At 39.3% G+C, this 17183-nt stretch overlaps 1 protein-coding gene across 1 annotated transcript; it reads left to right on the top strand.

The window, feature by feature from the left end:
* The first annotated feature begins 5866 nt into the window (after nt 1–5866).
* Nucleotides 5867–6568, top strand: LOC140015225 (uncharacterized). The gene has a single exon (XM_072067138.1). The coding sequence runs from the start codon at nt 5867–5869 to the stop codon at nt 6566–6568; it is 702 nt and encodes a 233-aa protein (XP_071923239.1).
* Nucleotides 6569–17183: the final 10615 nt, after the last annotated feature.

Below are 17183 nucleotides of genomic sequence, written 5' to 3'. Positions count from 1 at the left end.
GTCATAGCACTTATATTCTTGGGATTTGCCTCGGGTTGCGATGGCAATTTTTCAAAAACTTAAGATTCCAAACGATTAATTACAGTTGCCATGTGACTTATTTCAATCTCCAGATTTTTCATGCCCGATCTAGTTTTCTGTTGGAATTGAGCAGTACTCGTGGCCAGGTTCTCGACAATGTCTTCCAAAGAGCCTCCTGAATCTGCAGACGAAGGTTGAGGCTTTGCTTGCCATGGTTACTGAAATCATGGAGGACGATTCACAAATGAATTCTGCGGCCTGTTCCCGTCGTTGAAGTTGGGATGGTCTCTCCAATCCGGATTATACGTGGTTGAGTATAGGTCATACTACCTACGGGGCGTGGGCACACTTCCAACCATATTTACTCGTTCAGCTCCATCTTCTTGCAAAATAGGACATGCGTCTGTGGAGTGGCCCATGTTTGTACAAATTTCACAGACCTTCGTTCGCTGTTGTGCATTCCCCACGGCTAGTTGCCGAACAAAAGACGCCAACTCCGACAGCTGTTGTTGAATGGATGACAACTCTGCCTCGTTGACCCTACAGATAGGGTTACTCTCACGGAAGTCAAATTGTTGAGAATTTTCTGCCATTGCTTCAATAAGCTCCCATGCTTCTCTCGGTGTCTTATTTGCCAGTGCTCCCCCACTCGTAGCGTCAATAATACTTCTATCAGATAACTACAGCCCCTCATAGAAGTACTGGATCAATAGTTGTTCACTAATTTGATGTTGTGGGCATCTAGTGCACAACTTATTGAACCTTTTCCAATAGTCATATAAAAACTCCCCGGGGTACTGCTTGATGTTGCATATCTCTTTTCTCAGACTTGCAGTCCGGGATGCAGGAAAAAATTTTTCTAAAAATTTCTTTTTTAACTGTGCCCATGTTGTGATACTACCTGCGGGTAGGTAGTATAGCTAATCTTTTGTTGCATCCTTAAGAGAGAAAGAGAATGCTCTAAGTTTCATCTACTTTTCAGTAATCCCAAGAGGCTTCATGCTAGAACATACCACATAGAACTCCTGGATGTGTTTATGTGGTTGCTCATCGAAAAGACTATGAAACGAGGGTAAGAGGTGAATTAACCCTGATTTTAATTCGAAGGAAGTATCCTCAGCCAGAGTTGGGATGTAATGTACAAAGGCTACTGAGTCAGCTCCGGAGCAGCCAACTCCCTTAGTGTTCGGTTGTTGGCCATGCTAACTTCTTCTTCTGAATCACTTGAACGATCAGTCGAGGATTCTGGTAAATTAATTCCTGAAGATGCAGTGGCCGACTGCACTTCCCTGTATTCCCTGGTCTCCTTCCTTAGCCTGCGTGCGGTCTTCTCTATCTTAGGATCGAAAGTCAATTCACCTGTACGAGAATAACGTGGCATAAACTACCAAAGGTACTAGATATCAAAAGAAAATAACTTAAAAAGGGACAAATTAACCAAAACACCGTTCCCTGGCAACGACGCCAAAAATTGACAGGTGTCGAGCTTGTGCAATAATAAAAACCTAACTACCACCAAAGACAGTCAACAATCAGTTCTTGATACTGGAGCAGGAACTTTGGATGTGCAATGGATTACCTAATTCACCCTGGCTCCGAAAAGTTTGCTTAATCTAATATACCAGAATTGACTAGCTGACATAGAATTATTAACTCGTAAACAGTGGCAAGCAGGGTCGTCTCCTGAGGGAATGAGCAAGAATTCATTCATTTTTAAGCTAAGGAAAATGGGGATTTAAATGGACAATAATAAAGAACAATAAAAATTAAATGCAATTTGATTAACTCAACAATACCAATAAGGAATAATTAGATAAAAATAATGGTGAATAAAATTCTACTCAAAGGTTCAACTTCTCAGGATGTGGCTAAATTTACCAACTTCTCTGGGTATGGCTAAAAAGAACGTGGCTAAATTTCGAGTTGTGTATCTCTAGATATGATCAGATTTTGAAACTCTGTCAAGTATGTCAGAATTGGAAATTTCGTAAAACAAGTCTTGAAAATCAGTTTTCTTAGAACTGTTGTATTTTAGTGTAAAAAGGTCCGAATTGAGTTTCGCTGGATGCATTTAAAACTAGACTTGGAGTTTTAATTGTGCTACAAATTTCAAAGACTAGTTCCACTTCTACGAATTTTGACGAATTTTCAAACTTTACTGAAATTGCAAGCCTAATTTGCTATGTCCTGTCTAGGATAGTGACTTTGATCTAAAATTGAATAATTTCAGATTAGATTCTGAGAAAAGTGTCCTCTAGAGAGTTTTAGTGCATTGAGTTTAGTTTCCAATGGTATAAAGTTTTCAATTTTTGGACTTACAAAACTCGAGATACGATTTTTCCAAATAGTGTCGCTCTAAACTGGATTTTCTGATTTCAAATAAATACTCTTTTAAAGAACTTTCCACCTTCCTTTGCGATTGTTGGATTGTTTTAAGTTTAATTTTAGGGTTGGATAAAAGGTCTCTTTGTACTTTAAACCATCATCTCGAATCTTAGTTTTCAAGGGATTAATCCCTTTTTTTTTATTCCTCTTGATTGCATAACTCCCATGGTTATGGCACCTCTCTTCATACTTGAATTATGGACTTCAAACCCTATTCTTATGGCCACAATTTTCATGAGTTTGAACTCTAAAAGAGAGCGTTTTGACTAGAGTAAATCTTGAAGAAATTTCACTAGTTTTCTACTCAAAACTTGGAGCCTTTAACTTTAACATTTGCTATGAAAGTGAGCGGAGTTTTGGATGGATTTTGACTCCATTAGTTTGAAAACGTGAACGCTCTTTATATTTTAAAGTTCAGAGATGAGATTAGAAGTTTCGAGAGATGGAAACCATTTACCATTTTTCTCAATTTTCGTGCCGAAAGTGAAAGCGGTACTTTCTTTTGGAATTGAGATTTCTTTCCACAACTTGAATAAAAATGACTTTCGAGCTCTCGTTGAGCATTATTTCAACGATTTAGCGAGAAAAGTTACTTTAACTTGATTCGAACTTGTGACCATGAGAGTGGGTAGCGAGAAAATATCTTTCTTATTAACTTTGGTTCCGAATCCGAGTAGATGATATGTTGGTTGGAGGTAGTAAGTGGAGTGCTATGGTCCCATTACTACATGAGTTGATGGAGAGTCAACTCCAAATGGCTTGAATGGGTCGAGAAGTGGAAATAGCTCCTGAAACCTCTCGTATCCTTCCATATGTGTTATTTTCAACTTGTACACTTAAATGAAATGTTATGTTTAAAAGTCATTTAAAGCATGTTATTTGATTGAATAGTGTTGTTTGCTTGCTTGTCTATTTTTTTGGCCTCACCGAACGTTCGCTCGTCCCTTTAAGTTTATTTTCCTTAACAGGCATTGGAGGTGGATTAGAGGATCTAGACTAGCGTTTTGATGGAAGCTAGTATATTTTGTATGAATTTGGTGACTCTTAAAGTGTAACTTTTGTTACTCTTCGTTAGTGGTTTGTAATTATAATGGTTAGCCTTAGAAGTTGTGACTTGTATATTTGAAATACTTTTATTTAAGTCATTGGATGTTTTGTGGCTCTATATTAAGCTTGAACGAGTGCGTGAGTCCTGACAAGAGTTGGGCAGGCGTTCCACTGATACCCTAGGATTCGCCCTAAGGAGAGGTGGGGGCGTCATAGTTGATATCAGAGCGCTAGGTTTGAAATACCTGGAATAGGGTTAGGAATTTTTAGTCAGAATTTTTGGTCATAGAAACCCGTGGTAGACCTTAGGTTAAATTCTTAAATGGTATCAGTGAATGTAAAAACCTAACATTTGGTTGTGGGTTATTTGTAAGAAATGGATAGCAACAGTGATGATGATAGTGTTGAGGGACCTCTTCTCGTGATCCCATATCGCATGGTTAGAGGTGGCCCTCTTTTGCGATACTCACCTGCTAGACGGGGTAGGTCGTGTCCATGCCGAGCGAGATACCCTAACCACTTGATGTTAGGGGTAGCCGAGGAGCGGAGACATTTGGTTCATGACCTTTGGATGGCACTAGCGGAGAGAGAGGAAATGGAGGCCACTATAGAGGCCCAGACTGTCCGGATCCAGGAGTTAGAGGCTAGAGTACTAGAGGAGCGTCAGAGAGTTGACGCCTCCCATGCACAGTTTCAGGAGACCGAGGGGCGCCTTATTCGGGTTGTCCAGGAGGCGGGGGACCGCGTGGATAGTATTATGGTCGAGTGTGTGAGTATGGTTGAGCGTCTAGAGGAGGCTTTGCTTGGGGATGTACCTGGGAAGGCTGCACCTGCTGTGGAGGTGAAGATGGAGCCGATGGAGAAGGACCCTAAGGAGGACCTTTCTGAGGCTGTTGGATTTTCTAGTTCGGGGCCTGTATTAGAAACCTCTTGATTTTTTTATTTTTGTTCATAACTTAGAAGGGGTGAACCTCGTTGTGAGACCTTTTGTATTTTGTGCATGTTCCCCTGTATTTTTGAGGTATTTAGATGTCTATGTCCTGTATTTGAGACTACTGACTCGTTGTATGTACTCTTAACATGTGACATGACTTCTAATCTATGCAAATATCTATGCTTTGGTTTTAAAGTGTTCTTGCAATCTGTACTTGTTTTAAATTTCTACGATTAATGTTTTTTTCTCTTTTAATTATGTGCTTAGAATCTTGCCGTGAAAGAGGGCGTGGGCGTGGGGTTTAGCAACCCTGAACTCCCGAGAGAGGTGAGAGATCTGTGACTGGTCCAAACCAAAACCTTAGGAATGAAAAGGGTGATCAAGTGGCTACAGCCATTAACCGCATAACCGATGTTCTTGACCGTTTAGTTGAGCGCCAAGGTCCTGAACCAGCCAACCAATTGAGGAACCAAGAGAGGGGTGAGGATAGAGCCCTACAGAGATTCTTGAAATTCGCACCACCTAGATTTCATGGAGGGTCTGATCCAGAGGTAGCGGAAACTTGGTTTGAATGGATGGTGGAGATTTTTGCTGCCTTAGACTATGCCGAGGAAAGACAAGTAAATTTTGCCATTTTTCAGTTTGAGGAAGCAGCCCGCTCGTGGTGGAACGTTGTTAGAGCAAAGTGGAAAAGCGAACAAACCCCTTGGACTTGGGCAAACTTTGAGAGGGAGTTCAATGCCAAATTTCTTCCGCCTATGATACAAGAAAAGAGGGGGGATGACTTTATTAACGTGAAACAAGGGTTACTAAATGCAATCGAGTATGAGGAGCGGTTCACTAAACTTTCTAAATTTGTCCCTGAACTTGTAGTCACGGAGCGTAAAAGGATAAGGAGGTTTATTCAGGGGTTAAATGTAGAAATCCAAGAATCCCTTACAGCCGCCTAGATCACAACTTTCACGGATGCTTTGAAAAAGACACAGAGAGACTGCTAAGTCCCAATCTAAAGTTTTTCATACTGGAAAGAGGGGTAACCCAAGTAACACCCCTAGATCGTCTGAGAAGTCTACCCAACCTCTTAAGATAGAAAGAGGGGCTGAAGGAGTGAGAATGCCTGGAAAACCAGTAGGAGTTCCATCAAGGGGAGCCCTGCCGAAAGGAAATCAGGATGGACGAGGTCAGGAAAAAGGGAATTTTCAAACTAGTCAGGCCGTGACCCCTCGTGTAATTTGTGGATACTGCAACAAGCCTAACCTCACTGAGATCGAGTGCTAGAGAGAGCAAGAGAAATGTCTGATTTGTGTTAGTGCCGAGCAACAGATTGCGAGTTGCCCTAGTGCCTGTAAGGAAAGAGAAAATACCCAACAACTTGCTAGGTCTGCTTCAAAGCAGTCAAGTGCCGGAGGGAGCCGACCGAAAGTGCAAACTAGGGTTTACGCCTTAGACAATCAGTAAATTCCTAACCCAACTGAAGTGATGGAAGGTACGATTCCTGTTTTTCATTGCCTAGCCAGAGTTTTAATTGATGTCGGGGCAACCTATTCTTTTGTAGATCCTAACTTTTTGAAGGATGTAGATGTAAAGTGTGATTTCTTGCATTTTGATTTAGAAGTTAAGACTCCTACGAGGAACCAATGCCTCATTGCTAATAAAATTTATAGGAATTGTGAGATTTGGATTGGTGAGAGAAAATTATCGACGAATTTAAGGTGTTTATCAATTAAGGGGTATGATGTGATATTTGGGATGGATTGGTTAGCTCGGTACCATGTTCAATTGGATTGTAACATAAAGCTAGTAGAGTTGTACATTCCTGGGAAAACAACTTTAAAATTAGATGTGAGAGATAGACTAGCGTCGTCTGCTTTAATTTCGGGGATTCGAGTTAGAAAATTGTTGAGTAGTGGAGTCAAAGGATATCTAACCTTTCTTATCGATACACCTGGGGATAAGGTGAAATTAGAAAATGTGCCGGTAGTAAAGGAATTTTCCGACGTCTTTCCCGAGAAATTAGAGATGTTACCTCCGGAGAAGGAAACAGTGTTTAAGATTGATTTGGCTCCGAGGACGGCCCCAATCTCTAAGACACCTTACAGGATGGCACTAGCTGAATTAAAGGAATTGAAGTTGCAGTTACAAGATTTATTAGAAAGAGAATTTATTAGAGAAAGTGACTAACCATGGGAAGCTCAATTGCTCTTTGTTAAGAAGAAATATGAGAGTTTGAGGCTATGCATAGACTATCGAGGCTTGGATGATGTGACTATTAAGAACAAATACCCTCTGCCTCATATAGATGAATTATTTGACCAGTTGCAAGGGGCAGTGGTATTTTTCAAATTAGATTTGAGGTAAGCATATTACCAATTGAGGATCCTAGAAACTGATGTGTCTAAGACCGCTTTCAATTCAAGATATGGGCACTTTGAATTTGCAGTTATGCTATTTGGGTTAACTAATGCGCACGCAGCATTAATAGATTTGATGCATCGGGTTTTTAAGTCGTATTTGGATCAATTTGTGGTGGTATTCATTGTTGACATATTGGTGTACTCTAAGTCTCGAGAAGATCATGAATGGTACCTGAGAATAGTTTTGTTAAATTCAATAAATGTGAGTTTTGGTTGGAAGAAGTAGCCTTTTTAGGTCACATAATTTCTAAGGAAGGAATTTCTGTGGATCCAACTAAGGTAGAAGTTATTTCTAAATGGAAGCGACCAGAGATTCCTACCGAAATTTGGAGTTTCTTAGGGTTAGTTGGATATTACTGTCGGTTTATCAAGAACTTTTTTAAGATTGCAAAACCCTTAACTGAGTTAACTAAGAAGCATGGTAAATTCATTTGGGATTCATAATGTGAGGAAGGGTTTCAAGAGTTGAAAAAGTGTTTGACTGAAGCACCTGTGTTAGCACTGCCGAGCGGAAGAGATGGTTTTATGGTTTATACAGATGCTTCAAAGGATGGTTTAGAATGTGTATTTATTCAAAATGAAAAAGTGATTGCGTATGCCTCTCGTAAGTTGAAACCTCATGAACAGAATTATCCGACCCATGACTTGGAGTTAGCGGCAGTAGTGTTTGCCTTGAAAAAGTGGAAACATTATTTATATGGAGTGACTTTCGAAGTTTTCACGGATCATAAGAGTCTTAAGTATTTGTTCTCCCAGAAAGAGTTGAATTTGAGCCAACGTAGATAGGTGAAAGTTTTGAAGGATTACGACTGTTCCCTTAACTACCACCCTGAAAAAGCTAACGTAGTGGCAGATGCCCTAAGTCATAAAGTGCAAGTGGCCAGTTTAATGGTAAAAGAATGGCACATGCTAGAAGAAATTAGTGTTTGGAATCCGCGTCTTGAGCCATAGAGGGTAATCTTTGGGAATATTACTGTGAGGTCTACTTTGTTAGATCGAATAAAAAAAGTTCAAAAAGGAGACCCTGAAGTGCAAAAATGGGTTAAAAAAATACAAAAAAGGGAAAAAGTCTGATTTCAATTTGGGAACCAATGGAGTGTTAAAATTTAGAAATCGCCTAGTGGTACCGAAAGATGCAGGTCTAAAGAAAGAAATTTTGGACGAAACTCACCATTCTAAGTATACGGTGCACCCTGGAGCTAATAAGACGTATCAAGATTTGAAAAACTTTTATTGATGGGAGAATATGAAGAGAGAGATTGCTCAATTTGTTCGAGCTTGTCTCACTTGCCAGCAAGTTAAGACCGAACATCACAAATCGTCTGGATTATTACAGCCGTTAGAGATACCCGAGTGGAAGTGGAAAAATATCACAATGGACTTCGTATCAGGGCTACCAAGGACTCAGAGAGGGCACGATTCTATTTGGGTAATAGTGGATCGATTGACCAAATCTGCTCACTTTTTGCCGATTAGTATGAAGTATTTCTTGAAAAAGTTGGCTAAATTGTACTTTGATGAGATTATAAGATTGCATGGGATACCAGTAAATATAGTCTCAGACCGGGACCCTAGGTTTGTGTCTCAATTTTGGCAAAAGATGCAAGAGAGTTTAGGGACTAAACTGAATTTTGTACCATTTATCGCCCGCAAATCGATGGACAGTCGAAAAGGATAATCCAAACCCTAGAGGACATGTTGAGGTCGTGTATTGTGGATTTTGGAGAAAATTAAAGTAAGTACCTTACGTTGGTGAAATTTGCTTATAACAATAATTTTCATTCCTCAATACAAATGGCTCCTTATGAAGCTCTTTATGGTCGGAAGTGTCGATCTTCGATTCATTGGGACGAAGTTGGAGAAAAAAAGATTTTGGGCCCGACTACTATACCTTAGGTTGAGGAAGCTTTTGAGAAGGTGAAATTGGTACGTCAGAGGATCTGAATGACTCAAAGTCGCCAAAAGAGCTATGCGGATAATTGGAGAAAGGATTTAGAGTTTGAAATTGGAGATAAAGTATTTCTTAAAATTACTCCCTTGAAAGCGTCTAATGGCGGGAAAAGGGGAGAAGTTGCAACCGAAATTTGTGGGACCCTATAAGGTTATTCAAAGCGTAGGAAGTGTAGCTTACAAGTTGGAATTGCCTTTGACTTTGTCCAGGATTCATGATACTTCCATGTCTCCATGCTTAAAAAATATCATCCCAACCCGTCCCATGTGTTATGACTGGAAGAATTAGAGATTGATGAGAATTTGTCCTATGAAAAAAGGCTGGTAAAGATTTTAGATCGAAAAGTGAAGGAATTAAGACGCAAGCAAATCTCTTTAGTGAAGATTTTATGGAGAAATCATGGAATGGAGAAAGCGACTTGGGAAGTAGAAAAGGAGATCCAGAAGAAATACCCAGAGTTGTTTCTAAATCAAGGTACGAATTTCGATGATGAAATTCTTTCAAGGGGGGAAGAATGTGAGGACCCGAATTTTAATTTTTCTTAATCTTAATTCATTTTACTAGCTTATTTAATTATTTATTTACCCGTTTATTCCAAATAAATTTATTTAATCCATTTTAAATCCATTTACATGGAACAATGTTTCATTTAAATTTTTAAAACGTTTCATTAGCAAATTTAATTTTTCTGCTGCTCGTTTAGCGAGAAATAGTGAATGCACATTATTCGAGGCAAATTCGATCCGAGAGTACATTAATTTTGGAGAACTAAGGATGATTAATAGTAGGCTTAGAAAAGTTAAGTGAGGGATTAGATGTGAGTGAGTTAAGTTAAGCTCAATTAGGAGCACTAATTGCTCACTAATCGGTTGTTGATTTTTGGGCACCAAGAACATCTTTAGCTCAATCCTTTTTGTCATTCCATCAACTCACCACCTATCACCCAAAACCCTTTCTTCTTCCTCTTGCTTTGGCCGACTCCCCTTCTCCTATTTCCCCTCAAAAATTTCAGCTCCTTGTCTTCCATTCTTGCTCCACAAAGACACTCCAAATTTACTTCTTGTTTTGGTTCTTCATACAAGCTTGAAAGGTGACTTGAACAAAGAAGAAACTTTGGTGATTTAAGAGCTCAAACCCTAGTGCTTAGTTTTCATTTTGACAGCAAGGTAATCATCCAAGAAACCCTCAACTTTTCCTCTCAAATCTTAGTAGTAAGTTAGTTTAGTTAGTTTAGTTGTTGGGTTGTTGATGGGTTCACAAGAACCTTGACATTAGGTAGTGGACTTGAGGTGGCATTTTAGGTAGAGGTTTTGAGGATTTTGTATGTTTAATTTCTTGTTTGATGCTTATTTTGAGAAGATATGGTTTAGTTCTAGTTGGAAAGTTGAAAAAGAAAGTTAGAGGAGTGAGAGGTGCTTCCTGGCCGAAATTTGCTGGTTGTTCCTTTCTAGTTAATTTCGAATTTTTGATGTTATTTTGGTGCAATAATGCTTGATATATGATGGTGGTTATGTGTGTTAAATATCTTCCAAAAAGCTTTCCAATTGGTTGTGTTAAAGTAGGGTTAAAGCGAGATGAATTCTGGAAATTTTCTGATCAGGAGACCCCAACCAGCGTTCACGTTTTGGGCCATAATTTTTTGTCTGGCAATTAAAATCAAGTACCGTTAGTGGCATCCGAAACTAGACTCTGAGATATTTCTGTCGGTATAAAATGTACCTCCTAATTCATTTCCTATGAGCCGTAGTGATCCGGCAAAAATGACTGAATTTCCTCACTGTTCTCATCCGAGAAACAGTCATAACTGCAGTTTGTAACTCAATTTTACCTATCTTCCAAAATGAATTTTATGATAGTTCCTTCTAGTGAATTGTAGCATTTTGAATCTAATTTTCAACGCCACAAACCACACTAAATTTTGAGTTGTGTAGCTCAAGATATGATCAGATTTTGAAACTTTGTCAAGTATGTCAGAACTGAAAATTTCGTAAAATAGGTCCTGAAAATCAGTTTTCTTAGAACTATTGTATCTTGGTGTAAAAAGGTCCGAATTGAGTTATGTCATTTGCATTTAAAACTAGGTTTGGGATTTTAATTGTGGTACAAATTTCAAAGACTGGTTCCACTTTTACGAATTTTGGCGAATTTCTAAACTTTACTGAAATTACAAGCCTATTTTGCTCTGTCCTGTCTAGGATAGTGACTTTGATCTAAAATTTAAATAATTTCATAATAGATTTTAAGAAAAGTGAGAGTTTTAGTGCATTGAGTTTAGTTTCCAACGGTATAAAGTTTTCAATTTTTGGACTTACAAAACTCGAGATACGATTTTTCCAAGTAGTGTCGCTCTAAACTGGATTTTCTGATTTCAAATAAATACTCTTTTAAAGAACTTTCCACCTTCCTTTGCGATTGTTGGATTGTTTTAAGTTTAATTTCAGGGTTGGATACAAGGTCTCTTTGTACTTTAAACCTTCATCTCGAATCTTAGTTTTCAAGGGATTAATCCCTTTTTTTTATTCCTATTGATTGCATAACTCCCTTGGTTATGGCACATCTCTTCATACTTGAATTATGGACTTCAACCCCTATTCTTATAACTGCGATTTTCATGAGTTTGAACTCTAAAAAGGAAGCGTTTTGACTAGAGTAAATCTTGGAGAAATTTTACTAGTTTTCTACTCAAAACTTGGAGCCTTTAGCTTTAATATTTGCTATGAAAACGAGCGGAGTTTTGGGTGGATTTTGATTCCATTAGTTTGAAAACGTGAATGCTCTTTATATTTTAAAGTTCGGAGATGAGATTAGAAATTTCGAGGGATGAAAACTATTTACCCTTTTCCTTGATTTTCGTGCCAAAAGTGAAAGCGGTACTTTCTTTTGGAATTGAGATTTCTTTCCACGACTTGAATCAAAAACGATCTTCGAGCTCTCTTTGAGCATTATTTCAACGATGTAGCGAGAAAAGTTACTTTAACTTGATTCGAACATGTGACCATGAGAGTGGGTAGCGAAAAAATATCTTTCTTATTAACCTTGGTCGAGCACCTAGGTAATTGTGATTGTACATGTCCCAGGTGATCACGAAGACGCCGAAGAGCTCGTCTGACTTATCGCTTCACTCTTGTTTTGCCCTTGACTTGTGGGAGTGTCAAGTGCATGTTAAATGCTAATGTGTTTGAAATGATATGTGTACAAGTGCTATATATGATACATGAATTTGTCGAGGCGAGAGTGTACTTTATTGCCTTCACCCTCTCTCTCTCCTGATTATATGATACTTGTTACATGAATATACATGACTTGCACTTGTACATGAACATGTTTTAAGTCGTGAGTTCTGAGCGGTTAGAAGTATCATGCCCTATTTTGGTGGGAGGTACCGTTCATCCCGATACAGTGCTATGACCGATTCAAAATCGATTGGAGCGTTGTCTCGTCGACCAAATATACTTGTGGGGACGCCCCAACCCATTGACTAGTCTTGAAACTCAACCCGGCAAGAGCTTAGTCCAGAAGTTTGGTGAATCTTGGAAAATATTATAGTTTGATTATTTGAAATCTCGTTTGGCATACTCGAATAGTATTACCACTTCACATATGTTTGGTTCCGAATTCGAGTGGGTGATATGTTGGTTGGAGGTAGTAAGTGGAGTGCTACAGTCCCATTACTACATGAGTTGACGGAGAGTCAATCCCAAATGGCTTGAATGGGTCGAGAAATGGAAATAGCTCCTGCGACCTCCCGTATCCTTCCATGTGTGTTATTTCCAACTTGTGCAATTAAATGAAATGTTATGTTTAAAAGTTGTTTAAAGCATGTTATTTGATTTAATGGTGTTACTTGGTTGCTTGTCTGTTTTTTTGGCCTCACTGAGCGTTCGCTCATCCCTTTAAATTTGTTTTCCTTAACAGGCATTGGAGGTGGATTGGAGGATCTAGACTAGCATTTTGGTGGAAGCTAGTATATTTTGTATGAATTTGGTGACTCTTAAAGTGCAACTTTTGTTACTCTTCTTTAGTGGTTTGTAATTATAATGGTTAACTTTAGAAGTTGTAACTTGTATATTTGAAGTACTTTTATTTAAGTCGTTGGATGTTTTGTGGCTCTATATTAAGCTTGAACGAGTGCGTGAGTCCTGACGAGAGTTAGGCAGGCGTTTCGCTGATACCCTAGGATTCGCCCTAGGGAGAGATGGGGGCATCACAATTGGTATCAGAGCACTGTATTTGAAATATCTGGATTAGGGTTAGAAGTTTTTAGTTGTGAACTTTTGGTCATAGAAACCCGTGGTAGACCTTAGGTTAAATTCTTAAATGGTATCAATGAATTTAAGGACCTAATCTTTGGTTGTGGGTTATTTGTAGGATATGGATAGCAGCAGTGATGACAATAGTGTTGAGGGTCCTCTCCCCGTGATCCCGTATCGCATGTTGGAGGCGGCCCCCTTTTGCGATACTCACCTGTTAGACGGGGTAGGTCGTGCCTATACCGAGCAAGATACTCTTACCCTAACCGCTTGGTGTTAAGGGTAGCCGAGGAGCGGAGGCATTTGGTTAGTAACCTCCGGATAGTACTAGCGGAGAGAGAGGAGATGGAGGCCACTATAGAGGCCCAGACTGTTCGAATCCAAAAGTTAGAGGCTAGAGTACTAGAGGAACGTTAGAGGGCTGACGTCTCCCATGCATAGTTTCAGGAGACTGAGGGGCGCCTTATCCGGGTTGTCTAGGACACGAGGGACTGCGTGGATAGTATTATGGCCGAGTGTGTGACTATGGCTGAGTGTCTAGAGAAGGCTTTGCTTGGGGATGTACTTAGGGAGGCTGCACCTGCTATGGAGATGGAGATGGAACCGATGGAGGAGGACCCTTCTGAGGCTGTAGGATCTTCTAGTTCGGTCCACCTGTATTAGAGACCTCTTGATCATTTGATTGTTGTTCAGGACTTAGAAGGGGTGAATCTCGTTGTGAGATCTTTTGTATTTTTGTGCATGTACCCCTGTATTTTTGAGGCATTTAGATGCTTATGTCATGTATTTGATACAAGTGACTCGTTGTATGTACTCTTAACATGTGACATGACTTCGAATCTATGTAAATATCTATACTTTCATTTTAAAGTGTTCTTGCAATCTGTACTTGTTTTAAATTTCTACGCTTAATTTTTTTTCCTCTTTTAATTATGCGTTTAGAATCTTGCAATATGGATCGACGAGGACGTGGAAGGGGGCGTGGGCATGGGGTTCGGCAACCCTGCACTCCTGAGAGGTAAGGGATCTGTGACTGGTCCAAACCAAAACCCTAGGAATGAAAAGGGTGATCAAATGGCTACAGCCATTAACCGCATAACCAATGTTCTTAAGCGTTTAGTTGAGCACCAAGGCCCTGAACCAGCCAACCAATTTATGAACCAAGAGAGGGGTAAGGATAGAGCCCCAGAGAGATTCTTGAAATTCGCTCCACCTAGATTTCATGGAGGGTCTGATCCAGAGGTAGCGAAAATTTGGTTTGAAAGGATGGTGGAGATTTTTACTGCCTTTGACTATGCTGAGGAAAGGCAAGTGAATTTTGCCATTTTTCAGTTTGAGGGAGCAGCCCGCTCGTGGTGGAATGTTGTTAGAGCAAAGTGAAAAAGAGAACAAACCCCTTGGACTTGGGCAAACTTTGATAGGGAGTTCAATGCCAAATTTCTTCCGCCTATGATACAAGAAAAGAGAGAGGATGACTTTATTAACTTGAAACAAGGGTTACTAAGTGCGGCCGAGTATAAGGAGCGATTCACTAAACTTTTCAAATTTGCCCCTGAGCTTGTGGTTACGGAGCGTAAAAGGATAATGAGGTTTATTCAGGGGTTAAATGTAGAAATCCAAAAATCCCTTACAGCCGCCCAGATCACAACTTTCACGGATGCTTTGAAAAAGGCATAGAAAGACTGCTAAGTCCCAATCTAAAGCTTTTCATACTAGAAAGAGGGGTAACCCAAGTAATACCCCTAGATCATCTGAGAAGTCTACCCAACCTCTTAAGATAGGAAGAGGGGCTGGAGGAGTGAGAATGCTTGAAAAACGAGTAGGAGTTCCATCAAAGGGAGCCCCGACAAAAGGAAATCAGGGTGGACGAGGTCAGCAAAAAGAAAATTTTCAAACTAGTCAGGCCGTGACCCCTCGTGTGATTTGTGGATACTGTAACAAGCCTAACCACACTGAGATCAAGTGCTGGAGAAAGCAAAAGAAATGTCTGATTTGTGGTAGTGCCGAGAAACAGATTGCGGGTTGCCCTAATGCCTCTAAGGAAAGAGGAAATACCCAACAGCCTGCTAGGTCTGCTTCAAAGCAGTCAAGTGCCGGAGGGAGCCGACCGAAAGTGCCAACTAGGGATTACGCCTTAGACAATCAGCAAATCCCTAACCCAACTGAAATGGTGGAAGGTACGATTCCTATTTTTCATCGCCTAACTAGAGTTTTAATTGATTCCAGGGCAACCCATTCTTTCGTAGATCCTAACTTTATGAAGGATGTAGATGTTAAGTGTGATTTCTTGTCTTTTGATTTGAAAATTAAAACTCCTACGGGGAACCAATGCCTGATTGCTAATAAAGTTTATAGGAATTGTGAGATTTGGGTTGGTGAGAGCAAATTGTTGGTGGATTTAATGAGTTTAGCAATTAAGGTGTATGATATGATACTTGAGATGGATTGGTTAGTTCGGTACCATACTCAATTGGATTGTAAGATAAATCTAGTAGAGTTGCACAATCCTGGGAAGCAACTTTAAAATTAGATATGAGAGGTAGACTAGCGTCGTCTGCTTTAATTTCAGGAATTCGAGTTAGGAAATTGTTAAGTAGTGGAGTCAAAGGATATCTAACCTTTCTTATCGATACACCTGGGGATAAGGTGAAGTTGAAAAACGTGCCAGTAGTAAAGGAATTTTTCGACGTCTTTCCCGAGAAATTAGAGACGTTACCTCCGGAAAGGAAAATAGTATTTAAGATTGATGTGGCTCCGGGGACGGCCACTATGTGAGAACCCGAAATTTTCTTATTTTCTTGGCTTTATTTTATTTATTTGCACGCCTATTCTCTATTTTCTTTATTAGGAAAATTTTCTAAATAATTTTTATGATTAAATATAGTTTTAAAATTATTTTTCTACTATAAGTTAGTTCATGAGAAATTAGGAGTGTATACGGGACGTGAGACCCGCTAGTGCGTTAAGTGTGAATTATTCGGCCACTTAGGTTAAGTTTTGCATAAATAGGTTAAATTACTAGGTGTTAGGAGATAATTAGAGATTACCTAGATGGATTAACATTGGAGAGAAAAAATGATAACTTTAAGCCTAAAAGGTGACAAGTGCCACTTTCCTATTCAAGTTGGACTTTGACCATCTTACACCAACTTTACTAAATAACCAAAAATTGACCAAAAATCATCATTATCTTCATCCTCTTGGCCGAGCTTCACAAGGAGAAAAGAAAGGAAAGCCTTCAACTTGTTTCTTCATTTCTTGCTGCAATCTTGTCATCTAACCGTTAAAACTTCAAATTACCCTATAAAAACCCTTGGTTAGGTAGGATTGAGGAAGGTGATGGAGTGGTTTGAAAAGAGGAGGTGCTAAGTTGTTTCTTTTCTTGAGTTTACAAGGTGAGTTGCTAAGAAATTCTCCCTTTGTTCTTGATAATGTTAGATTAGTGGCTTTAGTGGCTAAATATGTTGATTTGTGGTAGGTTTATGGTTGAAAGTGGAGTTTTGATGGATTTTTTATTTATTAGTGATTTTTTCTGTTTTTATATGATAATCATTGTTTACTTATGGATTGATGACTTGTTATAGTGTAAAATGGAGCTTGTATATGTTGGATATGATTGTTTGTGAAAAATTTCTGGTTTGTGTGGAAATTTCGGTTTAGGGTTTCATAATTGGGGCTTTTCTACGATTTGTTGTGGAACTTTTGATTTGCTATGATTAAAAGGTATTATAACCCTAATAAGGTGTGTTGGATAGTGTGTGAATTGTCGTTGTACTTGTGATTGTGTTGGATGAAATAGATGGTTGTTTGTAGGGTGGAAATCTGAAACTTTAAGAGGAAATGCTGCCCAAATTTTAGGTCCATATGATTTCTTGGAATTGGGTTGCTTAGAGTGCTAATGAGTGACTTTGGGGTTGTCTAAACCTTTAGCACCAAGTGTTCCTTATTTCACTTTCAAGTTCTTTTGGCTTTGCATTAGTAGTATGTGAATTAGGTTTATGACTCGTGTTCGAGTCTCATTGTGCTTTCTTGAATGTTTTAGGGCGTGCCGGTGACCCAAGGCGCTCGTTGGGCGGAAATTTGTGAAATCACTTTGTTTAAATTGGTGATTGTACTACTCACATGATTGTTACTTCATGGCTTTGTTATACTTGAAATCTATGATTGGAATGCTTGTGATT

The sequence above is a fragment of the Coffea arabica genome, chromosome 10e, assembly GCF_036785885.1.
Source record: "Coffea arabica cultivar ET-39 chromosome 10e, Coffea Arabica ET-39 HiFi, whole genome shotgun sequence".
NCBI classification, from domain to species: domain Eukaryota; kingdom Viridiplantae; phylum Streptophyta; class Magnoliopsida; order Gentianales; family Rubiaceae; genus Coffea; species Coffea arabica.
The sequence above is the reverse complement of the archived record's forward strand: the minus strand, read 5'-3'. Positions and strand labels throughout refer to the sequence as shown.

What these genes read in the sequence shown, in the direction of transcription:
- LOC140015225 (XM_072067138.1), top strand. Translation starts at nt 5,867, where the DNA reads ATGGAAGGTACGATTCCTGTTTTTCATTGCCTAGCCAGAGTTTTAATT.